General features: G+C 47.5%; 1 protein-coding gene across 1 annotated transcript in view; it reads right to left on the minus strand.

Moving 5' to 3' along the window:
• The window catches only part of LOC114433116 (nuclear receptor ROR-alpha A-like), a 60,731-nt gene extending 51,445 nt beyond the window's left edge, over positions 1-9,286 (minus strand). Inside the window, exon 1 of the mRNA XM_028401460.1 lies at positions 9,045-9,286. Coding sequence (XP_028257261.1) covers positions 9,045-9,198 — 154 coding nt within the window. The 5' untranslated portion in view covers positions 9,199-9,286. The remainder of the gene's footprint in view (positions 1-9,044) is intronic.
• Between the last annotated feature and the right edge of the window lie 634 nt (positions 9,287-9,920).

Here is a 9,920-nt window from a genome sequence, read left to right on the forward strand (position 1 = left end):
ACAGATTAATGACTTATTCCTGTAATTATAAATGCTCCCTGACACGGAGCGATCAGGATCTAATGACAGACCTTGGCCTCAGACAGGTGAACTTATCGTGTGTGACACAGCTGTCCTCACAAGTCCAGAGCTCCATCACTGCTGTCCTACTGTAAACACAGGAGGCCGACACTAAAAAGACTCAGAGACAGCAGTGATTCCAGCGTGCACTGCTGATGGGAGCCTGGTACACTCAGAGGGAGAGTGTGTGTGTGTGTGTGTGTGTGTGTGTGTGAGATACAGCTTGCTCTCAGCTCTGTCTTTCTCTGAAGGTGTGCAGCGTGGTATAAATCAAACAGACGGGCGTCTCTGGTGAGATCAGATGTCGACTAGTGGCTGCTTTAACCCTTTAAATGATTCATGCAGAACCACGGCGAGTTAACACAGGGACAGAAAATGTCCTCCGGTGACTGACGGATGTTTGATTGGCATATATATATATATACAAAGATGGATGCTGTGGCTCCGCCTCCACCAGAACTGAAGCCAAAACACATCACGGCTGTAGCCACCACTGAGGTCCAGGTCCTGATGCAAAGATACTTTAATAACAGGAAAAAACCTTAAAAACATCACAGATCAAATGCCTCATTTACATAGTTGATATTTCACAGGGTGGAGAAGTGAAGCCGAGCTGCTGCATAAAGTTTCAGATAAACACTGCCAATCACCTGCTGAGCGGACTCTGTTTATCAGAGGTCATGTCAGAGGGATACTGAGTGAAACACAGACATGATAACAGCCTGTCACCCTGAACACACTGCTGCTTTTTTATTACTGCAGATGATAAGCTGAAGGACGTCTGCCGCACACACACACAAACGCCTCAGAGGACATAACGGTGACTTTCCTGGAGAGAGAGATTTGACAACAACTCTTGTCCTATCATCATATCATATTTGTTGTTGTTTTTTGTCTCCAAAAGGAAGCTGAGAGAAGACAAAACAACACACACACAAAGACACAGAAGAACTTCTTTCATTTTTCTTTTAGCTGCTGAGACTACAGGGACACACACACACACACACACACACACACACACACACCTAGGATCTGACAATGGAGGCTGGGGGACACTGCACTGCATCACTGCTGCAGAGGTTCAGTTAAAAACCCACAGACCTCCATTAAAACATGCTCATCTGACACTAAACACATCAATTATCAGAAGCCTGCAAATCAGACAGATACTTCCTGAATCTTAGTCATGTGACTGCTGGTCACATGTGAGTCCATCATGGCTTCCTTGTTGATGAGTACAGCGTGTTTTGTTTTTAACAGAAGAGCAAATTTTTAGAGCAAATTCTTCATTTTTGGAGAGATTTTAATTGACACATGACAAGCTGAGCCGAGTGTCACAGATGATGCATTCAAGGACAATCAGAGGGTTGAAAATCTTCCCATTTTACATCTCCTGGATGAGATGAGCGGTGAGACGATGTGGAGAGTGAGGATGACACTGAAGCGGTGAAAGGAGAAGACAGCGAGGAGCTGGAACTGCTCCTCAGCAGTTTACTTCTCATCTGCACTCAGCCAGTTGTCACCACAGCGAGACGATCCAGCGCTGATCTGATAGAACAACACCACCGTCTTCAGCACTAATCCCACTTATTCCCACTCTGCGCTTCCTGCCGTCACCCGGCGTCACGCCAAATCTGCACCCAACCACAGAGATAAACACTCCTGACTGATGAAGACAATTACTCTCTCCACACTCAGCGCGAAGAACAAAGAGGAGGCGAGAAGAGCTTTGTATGCAAATCAACCCCCACATCCACCGACGGTGGAAAAAACGTGCCGACATCAAAGGCAGCGGCTGACAGTGTGCAGAAAGGGGCTGATCAGGTAGGTGATGGCTGGCTCTAATCCTGCAGGGAACCTTCAGCTGAACGCACACACACACACACACACACACACACACACACACACACACACACACAGACTGTCATGTGACTGCTGATCACATGACTCAATCATCACTCCCTGGTTGTGCTGAGTGCAGAGTTTATTGTATTTTATTACACTGCACCAGTTTCCCGCCGCTAGCCTCTTTCCTTGAATGGTTATTGTTGATCTTTAGCACTTCCTGTGATGATGGATTGAATAAATTATTCCCTCACTTCGTTCCTCGAGCTGGTCCATAACCACGTTCAAAGTCAACAACAAGTTTTAAAATAAAATGGCGCCAAAGGACCAGAAGTGAAGTCCAGGCCAATAATCAAATAATCAAAGAAAACATCTTCAAATTAAAAGTGACACTGTGTAGTTACATTAAATCTTCAGTACAGACATGATGAAATGTAAGAAGCCAGTTATGGACAATAGTCCAGTCTGTGCATGAGGCAGGCTGTGGGCATCAAGTGAACAGAGAGGCTGCTACATGGATGATAATAAAAGACGATCAATAAAATAGGCATTCATTATTTTACTGTGTTTAACTCATCAAACTTCCTGAGAGCAAACAAAGTATTCCTGCTTTAGATTAATGTTAATTGGTCATTAATGGATAGACTTGTGTTGAGTTAGCAGACAGTAGCTAACAGTTAGCTGTCGGTGGACATGTTGGAAAAAGTGCAGATGTTTGACATCATGTACAGGCTGCACGGTGGAAGTGTAACTGTGTGGGAGGACGGGCGGTCTGCAAAAAAGCAAAAAATGCTGCTAAAGTTTGGACATGAAATCTTCTGCCAGTTTTGTTTCCCTGCTGCCGCCGACGCATCACAGCTGCCTCTGAGCCAATCAAATCCCTCAAAACACTCCCAGAGCCTGAAAGTCGGCGGAGATTTAAACCCCAGCGTGGAAATAAGAACAAAAAAAAAAAAACGTCTGGCCGGTCCAAGAACAGATAATTAAATCCTGTTAGTGGCGCTTGTCATGAGCTGCTGCCTGTGGACACACACACACACACAAGAGAAATGGTCTGAGAGCAGCTGGGGGCAGGTGAACACAGCCAGCAGGTGTGTCTGTGTGACCTCTGACCCTGAGGAGCTGCTCCGTTCTCCACATTGTCCAACCAGGCCTGCAGTGCTACGTCACATGATCACAGTGTTCATGTGACGAGGAGCAAAGTAAAAATAACCTTGTTTACAGGAAGACTCCACAGGGAGGCTTTTAATTTGAAGGAGTCATTATTACTGGATCCAAAAAAAAAACAAGATTTAACATTACATCCATACAACTCTGTCTGTAGGTCCACTGAAAGCTGAAAGGACTAAAGTCTGTGCTCAAAAGCACTGAAAACAGGAGGAAGGAACCTCACAGAGACTTCTACTGTTTTATAATAATTCTGACTAAAGGAGGATCAATCAGTTCAATCTGACTTCATGACAGGAGGTCAGAGTCCTCAGACTAACAGAAACGCCAGAATCACGGCGGAGAAGTTCCCGACGCTCTGAGCTGCAGCGAAGCAGCATCATTATAAAACCAGACGAGGCGCTGAGAGACGCTGAGAGACGCTGAGAGACGCTGAGAGACGCTGAGAGACGCTGAGAGACGCTGAGAGCAGGAGATGAAGGTTCAGGGTTATTGTTTGTAATGATGCACTTTATGTGGGCGAGACAGAGAAACCTCAACGGCCTGAGACATGTCGTCCCCGAGGAGGAGCAGGAGGAGGAGGAGCAGGAGGAGGAGGAGGAGGAGGAGGAGGAAGAGGAGGAGCAGGAGGAGCAGGAGGAGGAGCAGGAGGAGCAGGAGGAGGAGGAGGAGGAAGAGGAGGAGGAGGAGGAGGAGGAGCAGGAGGAGGAGGAGGAGGAAGAGGAGGAGCAGGAGGAGGAGCAGGAGGAGCAGGAGGAGGAGGAGGAGGAGGAGGAGGAAGAGGAGACGGAGGAGGAGGAGGAGGAGGAGGAGGAGGAGCAGGAGGAGCAGGAGGAGCAGGAGGAAGAGGAGACGGAGGAGGAGGAGGAGGAGGAGGAGGAGGAGCAGGAGGAGCAGGAGGAGGAGGAGGAGGAGGAAGAGGAGACGGAGGAGGAGGAGGAGGAGCAGGAGGAGGAGGAGCAGGAGGAGGAGGAAGAGGAGACGGAGGAGGAGGAGGAGGAGGAGCAGGAGGAGGAGAAGCAGGAGGAGGAGGAGGAGGAGGAGGAGGAGAGAAAAATGAGAAACAAAGACGCCATCAAAACTCTGTAAATTAAACAGGCCTTTGTATTAAGTGAAGTCGTTACTGATAGCTGAGACTTGACTCTCCCTCAAATGTAGCAGCTCTCTGCTCACACAGGTGCATGATCCAGCAGAAGCACATACAAGCGTGTGTGTGAAAACAGATGTTAAAAAAGTAATCACACATTACTGGAGTTGATGCCAACAATGCTCGTTTTAAAGGCCACAACGTGTTTGCACATTGGGGGTTAATACGTATGTTTAAGAATGTAGCCTCTGCTACGTCGGATCAATAAAGTCACTGCTACTGGGTACATGCAGTCGCTGCAGCAGATATGAGCTGCAGACCAAGTAGCCTGATGTGTGTGAATAGTAGTGAACAGTTCTCCAGTTAACTTTAGAACTGGATTATAGAATGCATGATGATAAATGACTAAATACAGTTATATCAATGGATGTTTGAATAATTCATGTTTGAATATTTCATGTTTTAATAACATTGCATGGATGAACAGAAACTTGATGCCATTGTGCCAACACCAGGGAAGGTGCAGTGAAAGCCACCCATTGTCTCCACCTCCAGAGCTGGTGCAGACAGACTGCAGACTGGAGAGACGTGATGTTTAAATGGAGCGTTCGGCTGGTGCAAAATCGTATCGTGTGCAATTAATCGTCAGAAAAACTGTCACCGATTAATATAAGATAAGAACATCTGAAGGACAAAGCTACTTTAAATGTTTGCTTCATTATTATTTTTAAGCAGTTTGTGCATCTGTCATCAACACATATTTCAAACATGGCTGGTTGGTGCCTGATCACTACTTTAACCTGTTAGAATGACGATTTGTCGGTATCATGCTAGAACACTGTGCCGATTTAGAGTCAAAAACATGTCAGTGCAACTGTCATCAATTAATCGTCAAATGAATCGTTATCGGCTAAATGCCAAAATTAATCGTGATTCATTTTTTTGCCAATATCGCCCGAACCTACGGAGAGTGTGTATCATTGTAAATACTGGACTGTTACATATTATATTATATTACAGAGATCAAAAAGAAAACAATCGGCCTCATATAGAGCCTGCAGGCCCTGGTTTCTATCAGTCGACCTCTAGTCAGCAGGTTAGTTTAGTTTGTTTCCTGCCATAAAGGTGCGCGCGCACACACACACACACACACACACACACACACACACACAACACACACACACACACACACACACACACACACACACACACACACACACACACACACACACACACACACACACACACACCTCCTCTCCTGTCACTTCTTACATAACACTCCTGCTGCCTTCAAGTGCCATCAGAAACAGCAGCTACAAGCCGGGTTCATGTTTCAACACGTCACCTAATTTTACTTACTGATAAATTTGATAAAAATTGAAAATGACAGTTTTTATTTAATATAATATGACATCTAACTGTTGTTGTAAATTCAGGTGTGCGGGTTGTACTAACAGGAAGTTGTTCCACTTCCAAAGTCAAATGTGATTATTAAAATGAACGCAGCGTCTCTTACAGTCCACAGTGTCTCCAGGGGCTTCACAGACACAGAGTCTGACTAAGGAGCAGTGAAACCTCAGACTCCGCCCACCCTCGTTACAGCGTGACCTTCCGGTCGATGAGCTGTCAGTCACAGAACCTCAGGAGCTGCAGGGCGAACACGTCTCCTCACACACACACGGTTAAACTGTTTAACTGCAGGTTCGGGGGTCAAAGGTCAACGCTGCTGTGAAGCTGTTGTGTAACGTTTGTTGACTTTCTTCTCTCCGACGCTCTGAACACACCGCAGCAGGTTTGGAAGCTGCGTCTGACTCTGCGGCCTGAACAGGAAGTGACAGAAACGCCCACGTTCCATCAGATCTGATCTAACAAAAGGTCATCAGAGCCACACATCAGTGTGTGAACATCAACGTGTGGGAAGTTCTTCCAGCAGGATGCAAATTATGAGCAAATCATACAGAAAAAAAAAAAAAATCACCGTCACGGTGAAACATCAGAGAGCAGGGCCAGACACTGTAAAAACACTCGACTCCACACGGCAAGCAGCAGCAGATGCTACACACAGTTCTTCCTCATGATTGTGGGTGTCTGGTGTCTGTCCTCACAGCCCTCATTAGTCGTTGTGTATTTGATTGTGTTGTTTCTCTGTTTTGTGTCTTCCTGTTCTCTTCGTGGTTGATTAGGCCCCGTTCACACTGGAGAAAGTCATTCCAGCTAGAGTAGGATTGAGCCCAGACAGCCTTTAAGCTCAGACCTATTTTCAAATCTGGCTAGCACACACTTGTGTCCGCACTCAATCCAGCTTCATCCAGCATGTTTGCTGTCCTCCAAACCACTAGGTGGCGCCTTGTAATATACAGAGTCTGTTCATGCCGCGGTAGGACCGCGTGTGCGCATGCGTCATGTGTTTTTTTTACCCGTGTCGCTCCCTGTGAACCGGAAGTAGCACATCGGAAGTACCATGTCGCTAACCGGAAGTAGCATGTCGCTAGCCAGATTCGCTCGCCACATTTGCGTTCACACCTGAGGCACATTTGAGCCAATCAGGCTAGTTCCACCTCTCGTGGGTGGATCTAGCCGGATTGAAATCAAACTGGATACAGCCGGATTCGAGGTGTTCACACTCAGAAAAAAACACATCTGGATTGATCTGGATGCGGCCGAATCCTGCTTAAGCCACATTTTTTTCCCCAGTGTGAACGGGGTATTAGTGTCTCGTTGTTTTCTATCATTTTGAGTCACTGTCAGGTTTGTGTTGGTGCCACTCACTTATGTGTGTGAAAGGTCGGGTGTGTGCTCTGTTGGATTTGTTGTGTATTTGCTCTCTCTCAGATTATTTTGTGACTGTCTGTCAATCCAGCTAGAGTAGGATTGAATCCAGATATGTTCAGACCTATTTTCAAATCCGGCACGTGTCCGCGCTTAATCCAGCTTAACCCGCAATTTGGACACTGTCCCCGTGAACCCGGAAGGATCACGCCGCTTGCGGGATTCGCTAGCCACATTTGCGTTGAGTCAATCCGGCTAGATCCACCTCCGAGAGGGGGATTGAAATCAATCTGGATATATTCAGATACGGCCCAGATTGATTTCCCCAGTGTGAACAGGGTCTTGGTCAGTCTTTAAAGCTTCAGTGTCTCGCTTCCTGGTTGTTTTTTATCTCTTTATTGTCATTTTTCTGTACTTTTGTCTCGTGGTTGTTTTCCGTCTGGTTTTTGTCGCTGAGTATTTCTGACAGGTCTCTGCTGTAGTTTTTTTTTGTGTCAGTGTCTGCTGATCAAACTGCTCCACCTTCCTCTGATCACTGCTAACAGCAGCAGTGCTTCGCGTTTACGGGCTGCTCTTGAACGCAGCACCTGGCACGCTGATGATCCCTGCCTGGAACTTTGCTGTTATTTATCTTCCATTATTTACTCTGCAGTCGGCTCCTGGCGGCTCCGCTCTGCTTTGACTGTCACACTATCTGCTCGTCTCCGTTTCCACGCAGCTCCCGCGCTCGCTGTGATTTCTTCCTTCTCCTTGAGCAGCTGTTACATAACCGGCTGCACTCAGAGAAACTCAATGAAGCTCCATCTGACCGCCTCCCTCCCTCCCTCCCTCCCTCCCTCCCTCTCCAGCATGCATACCAATAACGAGCTGCAGGAAAATCTGCCGTCAGGCTGAGAGCTGCACTCGGGGGACGGATGACTTCACTCACTGCTGTTAATTATGAGCGTGAGAGTCCACTCTGTGTTTATGTGGCAGATCTCAGTTCTTCTTTCTGCAGTTATTTTGTGTTTTACATGTCGATGATGAGCTGACAGAGGAGCAGGAGGCGTCTTTATCGTTCAAACATACTCGGCCTGCTGTCAGATACGTCAACCAGCAGCAGCTACAGGCAGACTTTCTGTGGATCTTGCAGATGTTTTCATCATTTTTGTTTCTTTGCATCTCTTTCTGATCCATGTGTGTTTCTGTGCTCATTTCATGCACATGTTAGATGGTTTTGTGTCTCCTCCTTACAGCCCTTCTGTGTTGTTATCATCCCATTTTGCATCTCTGAGTTCCTGGGGCCTGTGTTGGGTGTTATTTCTGTCATGTTGCATTTTTTCTGTACAGTTTTTATATTTTTCTCCTAACTTTGTTTACTTTGCATCTCTTTCTGGTTGTTTTGCATCATTTTGTAATCTTTTTGTGTGTCTGTGGTCACTTTTTGTACATTTTTGTAATTACACCTCCACTGTCAGTTGTTTTGTGAGGGCTTTAGCATCAGCAACAGACGCCATGACACTGTTATCAGGCTGGGACTCACGCTGTAGAGTTGTTACCACGGTGACAAAGACCCTGTTGTCTCTTTCTAAACCTAACCGAGTGATCAGAAACAACTGCATGTGTAGAAGAGCTCACTGGTTCGAGGTGTCCCTGCTCTCATGTCCTCACTGTGTCCCCTCAGGGACAGAAACGTCTTCTGGTTTCAGTCTTATGACCGTCTGGATGATTTGTTTTCTTTTATTGTCCTTTTTGTTTGTTTTTGCTGAACAATAAGAAGTGAAACTGCACATTAGATTTGAAAAGGTCTAAATGTGACAAAGCTGCAGGTGACACTTTACATCCCCTACACATCTGTTTGGTTTATGTTGTTGTGTTTGTCTTCCTGCAGCTTTGTAATGCTGTCACTTCCCCTCACAGCCTGCTTCAGCCTCACACACAAGAACTAACCAGGAAAAGCACCTGGACATTCCTCCACCTCCAGCGGCTCTGCGCTCTCTCTGCAGCCGAGTTTGAGGCAACGTCCACGGCTTCAAAACACCACAAACTCCCTGAGGTGTCACACATGTGCGTAAAGCTGCTCCACAGACAGTCTGAAGTCACAGCGCAGACACAAAGAAGTATAAGTCGGTCCTACCTTTACCGGAGCCGGAGGAGCTGGAGCCCGAGCTGCCGTGCGCTCTGGCCGGCGTGTCGTTTCCCCGGCTCGCCGGCGTGTCCGCGGCTGGTGTAGCGGGTTCAGAGCTGCTCCTGCCGGCCTCGCTCGCTGAATCCTGCGGGGAGGACTCCATGATCCATGAACCGAAAGAGACAGAAACTCCACAAAAACCCGGACAAAAAGAATCCTCCTCAGCGGGTCTGTCTGCCGGCGGAGCGGCCGTCAGCACGCTGCTGTGAGCGCCGTGTGGAGCAGAGGAAGCCCGGCTGGCGGAGCGGGAGGGCGGCGCTGTGGAGAGCTGCGGCTGCCCTCATGGGATCCACGGCGCGCGGCTGCGTGCAGCGTGGAAGTCTGTCAAACTCACAGACACGCGCGGGCAGCTCGTGCAGGTGTCCTCTGTCTGTGCTGCAGGACACCTGCACCTGCAAGGCATCCTGGGAAACCAACCACGGCTCGTGCGCGTGCGCGCGTGCACACTAAGTTTACGAACAAAAAGTGTTAAAAACATTTGATGTGAAGGATCAAAGACTTTCTGCGGGTTAATTAAAACAAAGTTTAAAGGGACAGTTCACCTGGAATCAAACACATTGACCTGCAGGTTCCTAAAGACTGGGACGGACCGAGCGGCAACATCCGGGGCTCAGACCTGAAGCCTTGAACGCGGAAGTGTCAGAACTTGTAGTTCACGCTGCAGCCACTAGGGGCTGGCTCCAGAAGCGAGTCATCTCCCATACACTCCCATGTTAACATGTCCACCTTCACAACGAGTTTACAGCCTGGTACAAAAAACCCACTCTGGTCTCAGATGATCCGTTCTCTTCTGAATTTTTTTTACAACTCACTTGTTTTAATTAT

This window comes from Parambassis ranga, chromosome 3 (genome assembly GCF_900634625.1).
Source record: "Parambassis ranga chromosome 3, fParRan2.1, whole genome shotgun sequence".
Classification (NCBI taxonomy): Eukaryota; Metazoa; Chordata; class Actinopteri; family Ambassidae; genus Parambassis; species Parambassis ranga.